Below are 12,681 nucleotides of genomic sequence, written 5' to 3' on the forward strand. Positions count from 1 at the left end.
TAAAGCATTATTCTATCTTTATTTATTTATTGAATTCGAATATCGAATTAATTTTAATTTAATATTAGTTAATTTTTGAAATTATTTTTATTTTAAATTTTAAACTCTAAAAATTAGTTTTAAATTCTAAATTTTTTAAAAAAATTATAATTAAAAAATAACTTTATAATACAAAAATTTATTAATATTAATTAATTAAAGATTAATTTTCTATTACACATTTATACTTATTCTTATCTATTTTGGAGGGTGAGAAATGGGGACCATATATATATGATAGGCTGTAGAAGGTCCTTCTAGCATTACGTGATGTCCTAGATTTTGTCTGGCACTGATTCTCATTTGTTTTGCGCTTTGTTTAAACTTCACAAAAACTACTTGTCGATATCTTGAAGGTAAACCAGCATGCTCTGATTTAAATTAAATTAAATGATATTATTTGATTATTTCCATAGTTCAATTTTTATTTCTAAATAAAACTTGGACGAAAGAAAGAAACTAAAACAACGTCACAAGTGTATATACATAAATGTATAATATAATTGAATCAGGAATTTCTGATCTGCATGCATGGGACGTGGTGGATTATGATTATATCCACGTGATATATCATATATATAACCAGATTTACTTAATAAGGTGGGTGGATTGATATATAACAAAATGATGAATGTAACATAGTTTGAAGCATTAACTTGATTTGCTCATGTTGACATATGTTGAACAACAAAAGCAATCAAGCAAGCATAACATGAGATTGATTAAACGCATATAGATAGAGTAGTTCCATTCTCACATCCATATCCGGCATGGATAGAGAGAAGGAATTAATTCTTCTCCTATTTTAGCATCCTAATTACAATGCAATACAAACCATATAATTAATAATAACCGAGTATCAAGGTCCATAATCTCGATGTAATATAGAGGAAGAGAGAGTGACAGAAGAACGAAGAGTGAGAGTGATGATGAGAGAGATCATTCATTCACCTATGCCCTAACCATGGTTGGTGAGTAAGTGAAGTGTACCCAAGGGAATTCCAAAATATCTCCCAGGGTTACATGCAAATTAATAAGTGCCTTTGAGTTCCACATTCCATTGATGCAGTTCTCAACATGATCCTAATCTACCCCTCCTAAAACATTAGTATTGGGCTTAAACTCCCATAGTTTAAGCCGCAATTGAATTTTTACAAGGAAATTAAAAACAAAAACAGTAGTTAATCATTGCATTTTTTGCCTTCCCTTACCCAAAGGGAAGAACATGGTTAATTGGTTGGTTAAACCCTTTTTCTTAGTGAAAATTGGTTGGTTAAAAAAAAAAACATTTTGTGAATACACGACTTGGTCCTAATACTAAAAGCTAAGGCTAGTAGCTAGATGTTGCCATACAAAAAAACTGGGACATCCAAATGTCCATGATTGCCCAAAAAAAAAAAAGTTCCTCTTTCATGCAGAGAGGTGATTGGAGGGATTACCTATTTTTGCATTACTAACTTCTACTTGATGATCATCTATCTATGTTTGATCTTCAAAATTTACAGTTTTTGAAACCATTCTAGACTTTGACTTAGTCCTCCTTGGACTCAAGTTAAACAAGATGGTTCTTTTGACTTAGCCTTTTCCGGGGGCTAAGTGTTTTTTTTTTCTCATTCTTTTTCCAACTTCCCAAGCCATATCCGTATAGCTTGTGTTGGTGAAAGATTGCATCTTTATTTTTGGTTCACTCCATGGAACCTTCCATTGAAAGATGCAACCTTGTTTGTTTTTTTCTTTTCATATGCATGGAGTAACTTTTTGAGCCCCTACGGGGGGCATCTTATGCAAAAGCCCAAATGCCATTGATGGACTTTTGTTTTGTGTTAGTGTGGAAGAGTGCGTGTGTGTGAAAGAGAGCACCATGGTTAGGCCAAAAGGTTGATTGATGATGATGATGATGAGAGACTTGAAGAAGCATGCATGCAATAAGTGATGATGATGGGATGACATAGCTTAGTGTTTCATTTTATAAGTCTCTAGCGATGAGGAATTGGAGCTTGAAGAGCCATTGTCACGCCTGCGGCACAGCAAAACACACTGTCAAAGATGTTAGTATTATGCCTCTTTCTTCATTCGGATCGGAAAATATCATCAACTATTAATTCAATCTATGTATATATAAAAGAAAAACTCTTGGGTAACAACTTTTAGTATTTTTTGTCATTATTTTGTCAATATAAATATTAAATTGTTATTTTATTAATTTATGTATATAAATTTTAAAAAATATGAGTATAAATTGTATTAATTTATGAGTATAAATTATATTGATTTATATGTATAAAATTTTATTAAATATAAATGTAAATTATATATTTTTTATGTATAAATAAAATATTTATAAATATAAATATAAATTATTACTGATAAAAAAATGATAATATTTATTGGATATATATTTTTACTCTATATAAAATACATTAACCAAAAATATAAATTCAAATATTACTACTGATACTACACATAATATATATGATAGATTCTATTATGTTTATATTTACAGTAGTTAAAGTCGTAACATTTTTTAATATTATTTTTTAAAACGTTAAATAATAAAAAATATTATTTTAATTTTATTAATACTTTTTAAAATATTATAACCACTATAATCATCATAGTATAGACATATTAAAATGCACTTGTATATACGTCATAATATAGTCCAATTCCAAATAATTCTGACGATGAGCATTATTCATGCACAGGCCACATGCATACGTACGGAGTGTGAAATATGTTGTTATTTATATTAAATTTTGCTAGCTCATTAATATTTATTTTTGTTTTCATATAGAGTTACATATTATCTAATTATTTTTATTTATCAATTTTACAATAACTGTATTTGTGTGAAATGTTATGTATATTAATTAACTACTTACATGAAGCAAAATGGGTAGTACTTGATATATATAAAGAAAGAGAATGCATGTCTAACAATACTTAAACCTAAAGTTTGTGATTTCAAAGTTTGTTAGATACCAACATCATGATCGTTGAATCCAAAATCTTGGGTTGAGGGAGGAAAGAAAAAGAAAAGGTTGACAATTAAGTGGAAAATGGAGTACAAACCTGATTGCAAGGCAGGGGAAGGAGCAAGGGACATGGGAGTTGCATAGTGTTGAGCATAGCCACCGGTTGAAGCAATCGGAGAATACTGAAACAGTTGATGAGGCGGATAATTCACACCATAACCCTGCCCTGAAGTAGTATAGCTCCCGCCGCTTGATCCACCTCCGCCACTCCCTTCTCCTCCGTACTGCATATACGGATAAAACGCAGTGGCTGCTGCCGCCGCCGCTGCTGCCCCGGCACCCGTCATCATCCCTCCAGCATGTCCCGTTCCATACACTGGGTACTGTGCTGTTGCTGCACCTCCATACACACTGTAGTAGCTCTGCATTCTCCACATTTTACAAAAATAAAAACCCATTTTAACTATTTTAATTACATTATTATTATTATTAATCTCGTGTTATCAAAAACACTAACAAATTTTATAAAAGATGTTAAATCATATAACGATATTGAATTATTAACTTTACATATACTATTGGAATAGTTTCTTTATTTCTTCTCTATGTTCATTTAAAGGGTGGACCGCTATGATGATTTAGAGAATTAAATTAGAAATTATTTGGCGCCCCATGAATTTAGAAGACTGTGAAAGTGTGACCTAGAATATGGACCACTTTGACATGTTACACACACAATAAACTGAATAAAGAAAGAAAGTTGGAAAGACAGGACAAGGAACACTTTGACCAGTACTCATTCATTCATTGGTTCTTCGGGAATCATTATTATTGTATATTAAATATTATTATTATATTGTGCAAATAGTGGCCATGCCCACCGACTTACCACGTTCTTCTCCACATTCTGTATGGTACAATCATGAATGGTTTTTGATTCTAGTAAAAACAGGTTGGTGCCAACACCATAGTGGTGCAACCCTCCACCACAATTACCGTTTTAACCCCGTCCCCAAAAGGAGCTAAAGAGGATTCTCTTTAATACCAGATAATTACCAACCCTTTTCACTGGATTTTTTTTTTTTATATTGCTTTAATCATAAGTTATCTTCTTTTGTTTAGCCGGCCGGACACAATGTTATACTTTATGTTTACATTATCATAATACAGTGATCATCATATATAATTGAGCCTTTTCTATTATTACTATTCTAGTAGGCCTGCTAAAATCAATGTTCATCACATTTATTACGATAGATATATAAATCAACCTTTGAAGTAGTTGTGAGTCAGGAGATTTGCTGTATTTTTAACTGTTCCTTCACTTGATTTTGATTGTGGGGATACATTAATTATATATATTGACTCGAATTTCCACGTCATGATTTAACATACATGATGATTGTACTATTAGAAACATGATTAAGGGATTTAAATTATATAAAAAGTCAATTAAAGAAACCAAGGCCTATATTTTTCCAAACCGAAGATTTTAGAATAACATATATAAAATTTCTCCAACCCTAAAAAATAAGTATTAAAACAGTTTCACTGATGAAATTTATATGATCAATATAATAAAATAAACTCAGTTTTTTTCTCTTATAAGATGTGATTGAAGACTATTTCAAATTAGACATTTTAAGTGAAATCATCATCATCATGAGAAAAAAAAAAGTGAGAAGGTGGTGGAAATAGTTTGATTTGGTGAAAGAAAGTTCAAAAGCCATGGTGCGTGACCTAAAAGTAAGGGTTCAAAACGGATCCTAAGTTAAAAAGATATGCATAGAGCAGACAAAAGAAAAATAGTAAAAGTAAAAACAAAAAAATGTGTACAAACCGTGGGGTAAGTGTAATCCGGTGAGTAAGGAGAGTACCTGCAAATAGTGATCATCAAAGAATAAACAAAAACAAGATTAAAGTGAGAACTTAAAAGTTAATCAAGCTAATAAAGACACTAGTTTAACGAAATCATCTATGTAATAATAAAATGCAACACTCGATTGAAGTATATATATGGAATCAACTACAAGATCCTTCATTTTGGTGTATATATGCTAGAGTTTCCATGAAGCACGTAAATTTAGGTATCTTGGTTGGTTGGTTAGTTAGTTAACAGATGTTTGGTCAAACAATGTGGAAGACTATTTTCACATGTTGTGTATGTCTTCCATTTTCTCTTTGATTTGTTACCGCGCACATGACAGAGAGAGAGAGATGGAAAAAGGCGTATTTAAGGATCATGTGGAGGTTGATTCTGTGTAAAAGAATAGAGATATGAAGTGGCAAAGCGTGCTTCATACTATTGAGTGATAAGCTTAGTTAAAAAAAGAAAAAGAGATTATAAAAAAACGAAATTGGATGGTTTTATTTGTTGTGCATGAGTTGGCATTGCACGTGCCATTGCCACCTTTGTTATTTGTAGAAGCAGTACAGTTATAGAGAGAGAGAGAGAGTAGCATGCAATAAAGAGTTAGTTATAATTAATAATATATAAGTATATATATTGATATTCATATTCATACCCATAAACGTTATATGGTATCCCTTGCTGGATAGCATAATGAGGGAAGGTTGCTGCCGATGGAAAAGCTGATCCCACTCCCCCTCCAAACCCGGTCTGGAAAGACCCCATTACCCTAAAGTTCCTTCCACTTCCTCCTGAAAAACAAAAAATGTAAATCATCATACCAAAACTAATAATAATAATAATAACAATCTTTATATATTGTATAGTAACTAAAGAAATATATAATGTACATGTTTTGTTCTTTGCTTATTCATTTGTATAAACAGAATAATAAGTTTGTTTTACTGTAGATACTCATACAAAGTTATTTTCATATACAATTTAATAATTTTTAACCATTTTTACATAAAAACAAATGATATGTTGTTTGTTCTAATGGTTTCTTTTATAGCGAGTAAAATAAATAAATATATATGTGAATAAGTAGTGATGAAAAAGAAAAAGGTGAGTAGTAAAGGAATTGGAATAAAGTATAGTGAAGTAAATTTGCATTGTTTGGGTTCCATGGCTTGCAAGGGACATTTCATGTAGTTGTTTCCCAAAAATTATACATGAAAACCCTCAGTTTGGATAACCAAAAAAAATGGAACTTTCCACTCTGGAAGAATATTCAAGCTTAGTTGCCATGTATGTATTAGCTGTGTGTGTGTGTCTTCCATTCTCATCAAGGAATATATATATAACACACAATCAATGACAACTTGCAAGAGAGGAATATCCATTAATTAGTTAACATGAAGATTTTATGAGTGAGTAGAAGTAGTGGAAGAATATGAACGGGGTTGAGAATTGATATGATGAGAGCATCTTTGAACAGTGACAAACTGATCAAAATGGAAAAGATGTTATGGAACTTTCCCAAGATCTTATATATCATATCAATCACAACCTTGCTAAATTGAGATAAAATACATATATAATTAATAACAATGAAAGAAGAAGAAATTAAAGAAATTAAGAATAAAACGGACCATGCTTTGGGGTTGAAGGCTTAGATCTCTGGACACCCAAAGAAGCAAGGTTGCAGTTAGCTCTTCTTCCATCAATTACTGGAGCAGCATCCACACAAGCTCTCATGGCAGCTTCTGGTTCGCGAAACGTGACCTAATAAAATAAGAAAGTGGCGGTTATGAAATTGGTTAGTTCATGTGGATTAATTTGAGATCTAAGTGGAAGAGAAATAATGAACATACAAAACCGTAGCCTTTAGATCTTCCGGTGGCTTTGTCAGTGATGACAACAGCTTCCAAGATCTCACCGAATTGCTCAAAGTATTTCTTCATGGTCTCTTTCTGAGTCTCCCAAGCCAAGCCTCCAACAAAAACCTTGGTGTATGTGGTGTCTCCGAACTGCCCTGCCAAATTCACTGGAGTCATCTTCCTTGCTTCAATATATTATTATTATATTCACTCTTTGATTAAGCTGATCCACCGATTCTATGATATGATATGATCAAATTCAAACTTCTCCAATCTTCTTGCTTCTTATTATTATCCTTTATCTTCAGCTTGCTTGTAGCTAGAGTAGTCAGCAGCTATATTATTATTTGTGTCAAGAATAATATGAGTCTATGGACAGAGAGATCTAAGAAGAGAAGATGATGAGAGGGAGAGAGAGAGAAGAAGCTAGCTAGGTTTGTGGGTGGTGATGGAGGGAGAGGGAGATATTGAGGAGGAAGAGAGGAGAGAAGAGAGGAAGAGAGACAATTAGGTCAGAGATCAAAAAGAGAGAAAGCAAAAGTTAGAGAAGGAAGGAAGGAAGAGGAAAAACAAGAAAGAGGAAAGGGGGTCACATAATAAGGACATGAATTATATACACACCATCCCCCACCTGCCTTCCATTATTCAATTTTTAAATCAAACCAAATCAAACCAAACCCCAATAAACCAACCCTCACTCGGGATCTCATATCCACATATAGTTCTACTTCAACCGGATCTACCGTATCTTATCAAATAAATCATAAATATCATTTATTCCACTTTCCACCTCTAAATTTTACAATATATATTTTAGCCCCAAACTTTCACAATATCTAATCTAACTTTTTAAGAATGCGTTTAGTTTTGTAGTTTTATTTTTTTTATTTTTATTTCTGGTATGTTTCAATTGATTATATAAATAAACTCACCTTTTTCATCAATTGAGTTAAGAATATGTGTGTGTGACAAAGTGGTATATTTAAGAAAATTCAAGGATAATTTATACATACTTAAAAGCAATTATATCATAATATATATATAGATAAAAAATTAGTAGAAATATATATTTGGTATCTCAAAATTTTTTTATCATGCTACTAACCAAGTTTAATTATACAAATTTGATTATTCTATTATGACTGATTTGATTATTTTAAAAGTTAATTATTTTATTAGAAAAATTATGTGAATATATTTATATATAATAATTTATTTGATAACTGATTTAATTTTTAGTATCTATGAAATATTTTTGCTAAAAGCTTAAGGAAAATATAAACAATGGAGTAAAAAGATACATCTACATAATTTTGAAGAACTGATTTACACAAAGGAAAAATACAGTGAATTGAGATTAATAATTATACACGGTTAGTTGTGTAGTCAAAACTTTCTACTTATATATAACCATACAAATAGCAAACGAGAGAGTTCATTACAATAATGAATGTACGTAATAATATAAAGTCAGGTGATGTTTATAAAAGAATATATACTTTTAGATGATTTACTATTTACTATAGATCATAATAATTAATTTTATTAATTTTTAAATACCTTTAATTAGCATAAAATACATACTAATAAAATATTCAAAACAATTATCAAATAAAAAAAAATGAACTTATTAACGACATCCCAAATAACATTTATATTGTAATTGTAACCATATAGAATTGTAATTATATAAATGTAGAAACATGCACATATTATCCAATTCATGTCATATAATTGATGTCGTATCTCTACGTACTTGTAGGTATATCCTACGTATTTACGCATTAACGAAAGAGAGAGAAAAATGCAAAGCGAAAACTGAACCCTAACGAACAAGATGATGATTATTAACGGTCAGCAGTGAGCAGTTGGAGGCGGTCGAATCCAATAATGGGGGTAGAGCGGTTTAGACCGGAAGAGAAGGCGCGTGAGGAATGAGGGGTGAAGAGTGGGAGGTCCACGCGCAATGATGGGGGCGTGGGAGTGGATGATGCAGTGATATTATTATGTTCCTTCGTCTTTGCACTTTCTATTATTTTGAGGAGACATGTGGTGTGGGGTGCATAATTACCCTCACTTCTTTTGTTAATTACCTTTTTGGCCCGACAAACGGAACGGAGTGTACTTCAAATGGCGCCAACAGTGTTCGGTATTCTGTTCTGCAGTGGCGGGAAGTCAACGGTCAAACGTCCAATGGCGGTTGTCTAAAGCATATACTGTCATTCATACTGACCACACTGATGAGTGATCCCATGCGTCTACGGTTTTTTATTAAACTATATTTTTCTGCAGACGTTTTAAAAGAAAGTACCAATTGTTTTAAAATAATTATTTTTATTAATATATTATTATATAATTAAATATACGTATAATTTTTTTTATAATTTTTGAATTTTATTTATATTTTAAATATTTTAAAATTAATTTAATATTATTTTATTATTAATTCAGTAAAAGTTATTAATAAAATTTAATGGGATATATAATAACTATTTCGTGCAACAAATTTTATGATATTATTGTTGTTAATGAATTAAAAACTAGTTAAAAATAATAAAATTAAAAAACACAATTCAAAAAGTAATTTATAAAAATTTATAATTTATCATTTTTCTACTTTGCATTATTATCAAATTCTTATATTTATATAAAATTATGTACTTTTTTTTTATCAAATTACCACCAAAAAATTAGAATTCGGAAAGATATATATTCTTTGTTAATATTTAAAAAATAAAAAATAAAGAAAATATTAAGTATTTTTAAATTTTAAAATAAAATAAAACAAAAATATTAAACTTAATATGAATATATATTTATTCTAAATTCCTTAAAGGATTTTGAGAAATGGTTATGGCTGCAACTAAACCATAACAAACTAATAGACTAATTACATCAGCATATTTAGTAATTAAACTATCATAATTTAGCTTAGATTCCAATAGAATGACTGTTGCAACAACTTGAATTAAATCCGGGTGAAAAACTAATTGAAGTTCTTAAGTGACATGAGAGGAGGCCAAAAGACAAATGGGTCGTTGGTGGTACTGCTGGGTCAGTAATAATTAAGGACTATGAAGCAACAATAGCGATGATGTCGGTAAAAGGTGGCAGTGATGCTAGTGTCTATGGTTGTGGCTGCATGATGAGTTAGGTGATGGAGAAGAAATTAAAGCATAATAGTTGATGAAGGAATAAAAAATAAGATGAAAATTTAGTAATTTTATATGATGAGTGAGGTCCAAATGACTGGCTGGAGAGACCAAATAACCTTTTCTTCGTTGTGGTTTGAAAGGTCATGGAAGAATGGAGAGTGTTTTCTTAAATTTGATTTAGTGGTTGAAAAAAAAAATGAAAATTGAACATAAAAAAGGGGACATTTTAGTACTTGATAGGACCAGCTATCGTCTATCCTCCACCATAAAAGACTGAGAAAAATGTTTCTCAAAATCATTTTTATAAATGGTATCAATACTTAGTTTATTATTTTTTTTCACTTTCATATCGTTATTCTAATCCTTAAATCTAATGACGAATTTAAAAAATTTAAATATTAAAAGTAAAAATATACAGAAATAAAATTCAACTACAGATCGAAATATTATAATTTGAAATTACTGTTTCATATCCCAATTAATTTTTTAATGAATTGATTGCCTCATTAAAAAAATATACAAATCTAAAATAATGAAAAGTAAATTTATAATTATTCTCCTCTCATTGTTTTATGAATGTGATTAAATGTCAGTTTTTTTTAATATATGCTCTTAAATAACTATTTAAATAATCATTGTCTTTTACTCAATTGTGACGTTTATTTTTTACAATATTCATGATATAAAAAATATTTGTAAAGAAAACAATTGCTACAGGAGAAACTATTTAATCCTTAATTAATTAAAATAAAGAATGTATTTTCTTTTCTCACTCATTTTTTTTGGAAAAATATTAATAATTTATTTATATTTAGAAACTAAACTTCGGTTAATTAGTTTGCTAGTGTTACAAAGTTCATTATCACTACAACTATGCTTTTGGGTTGCTTTTTTTTTTATATATAACATAATAATCATAGATAGAATTATAGTTTAGTAGTTAAAAAAAGTAAGGATTATAACTTCAAGAAACCAAATTTGACTTCCCACAATAATTATTTTAAAATTAATGTTATAAAATTGTGGGAGAGATAAATATGAAGGAGGCCAAAAAGAGCGTAAAAAAAAATCAAAATACAAATCAAAACTATTCTCATTTATCTATTGCTAGTTTTAATACGAGATCAAATTTAATAAGATAATTTTAACTCTATGTTAAATAAATTTTCTCTAACATAAAAAATAAGAAGAAAATGAAATGAATTATATTTTATTATGAAGATAAATAAAATATAACAATAAAGGCGTATATATACGTTTACTATATTGTTTTAGCTTTTAAATTAAATTGATTCTTAAGATAACAGTTACTTTTTAATTGTATATATAAATAAAAAAAAATGTTGGATGAAAAAGTATTTTGCATCTTTTAAAACAAACACATACGGAATTCTATAAAATCAATACAATTTTTTTTAATCTAATACAAAAGAAAAGCACAAAATGTTATTTTAATATTTTTTATTATTTTAAAAATTTAATTTTAATATACTGTTAGTATAAAATAATTATATATATTTAATTATATATTATTATATCATAAAAATAATTATTTTTTATATTAATTATGTAAATAATTATCTAAACAAAAAATAAATGTGATTGAATAATTATATAAAATATTTTACATATTAATGAATCTCAAAAATGTTTTAATGATCACTTAATTAAAAATTTGGTTAAAAAACTTGTCACCTAGCATGCATGCATCGGATTGTGAGAATAATCCACATAATAAGTTGCATCTGACGCAGTATTTAATATATCTCTCAGATTAAGCCATAAAAAATATTGGAATTCTGAACCTTGCAAGGAATATATGCATTATAATACTGGACAAAAAGAATATTTAGAGAAAAAAATGTTTGGATATAAATAAATTGCCGGATGTAAAATCAAATATTCAATTTCATCATCATTTTATATATATATATATAATATTATGGGTGTATCTGATTTAAGAATTTTTAACTTACGACAGCTACCGGATTAATTAGCGCTGACGACGGACGATGAAATTCTTTAAATAGAGTTTGATCAGAAAGCATATTTGATGATTATGACGGGGTTCGTTGCATCCAGCATGAGCTGGAAGGAGTAGGTTTTATAAAATGCCACACGATCTTTCCAGAGACATATACAAGTTATGAAGTTGTTGATCAATTTAAACTCATAATTTTAAGGGTAAATTATATAAATAAATTAATTGAGAATTATTAAATTGAATTTGATTACGTGTATGTTTTATTTAATTTTTTATATAAATTAAATCAATTAAATTTAATTTACATTTTTTAATATAAATTGAAATAATTAGATTTGATTTTGTATATATATGTTGTATTAGTAATAAATCAAATTTACTTAATTCAATTTACTACTAATACAATATATATAATTTAGATTAACTTGATTCGATTTACTATTACTTTACAGCATATGTATATTGATTCAATTTACTATTAATACAGATTATTGATATTTTTTATTTTTTTAATAAGTTAATTTTATTAATTTTAAAATATAAATATCAATAAAAAAATACTCTCATTTAGATTTAAATAAAATGTCAAAAAAATCAAAATGAATAATAATAGAAATTTAAATTTTGCATTTTAGTTCAAATTCTAAAAAATTTATATTTTTATAAATTTATAAATTCAAAACGAAAAAGAAAATAATATCTAAAATTTCGTTAAAAATCATCTTTTGACTCATTAATATTTAAAGAATCATTATCAGGACTTTTGATGTTGAAATAATTTATATAAAATATAGCACTC

General features: G+C 28.6%; 1 protein-coding gene across 2 annotated transcripts; it reads right to left on the reverse strand.

Moving 5' to 3' along the window:
- Positions 1 to 626: 626 nt before the first annotated feature.
- Positions 627 to 7,316, reverse strand: LOC130968447 (uncharacterized). Of its 2 annotated transcripts, none has more exons than XM_057893721.1 (6): positions 6,738 to 7,316; positions 6,516 to 6,648; positions 5,540 to 5,675; positions 4,855 to 4,891; positions 3,112 to 3,436; positions 627 to 2,056 (listed from the first exon to the last, which is right to left on the reverse strand). In XM_057893721.1, exons 1-6 carry the CDS (start codon positions 6,918 to 6,920, stop codon positions 2,016 to 2,018), a joined length of 855 nt encoding a protein of 284 aa, XP_057749704.1. In that variant the 5' UTR covers positions 6,921 to 7,316; the 3' UTR covers positions 627 to 2,015. The 2 variants fall into 2 exon arrangements, with proteins under 2 accessions (XP_057749704.1, XP_057749705.1); XM_057893722.1 differs by having other exon boundaries at positions 627 to 2,076.
- Between the last annotated feature and the right edge of the window lie 5,365 nt (positions 7,317 to 12,681).

Source organism: Arachis stenosperma, chromosome 3 (genome assembly GCF_014773155.1).
Source record: "Arachis stenosperma cultivar V10309 chromosome 3, arast.V10309.gnm1.PFL2, whole genome shotgun sequence".
NCBI classification, from domain to species: domain Eukaryota; kingdom Viridiplantae; phylum Streptophyta; class Magnoliopsida; order Fabales; family Fabaceae; genus Arachis; species Arachis stenosperma.

Bases quoted from the DNA above. Each gene is read 5' to 3' on its own strand.
- LOC130968447 (XM_057893721.1), bottom strand. From the start codon at position 6,920: ATGACTCCAGTGAATTTGGCAGGGCAGTTCGGAGACACCACATACACC. The intron at 6,649-6,737 runs GTATGTTCATTA...TTATTTTATTAG, and splicing joins GATCTAAAGGCTACGGTTTT to GTCACGTTTCGCGAACCAGA. The intron at 2,057-3,111 runs GTTTGTACTCCA...GCTGTGCCGCAG, and splicing joins TTCCCCTGCCTTGCAATCAG to GCGTGACAATGGCTCTTCAA.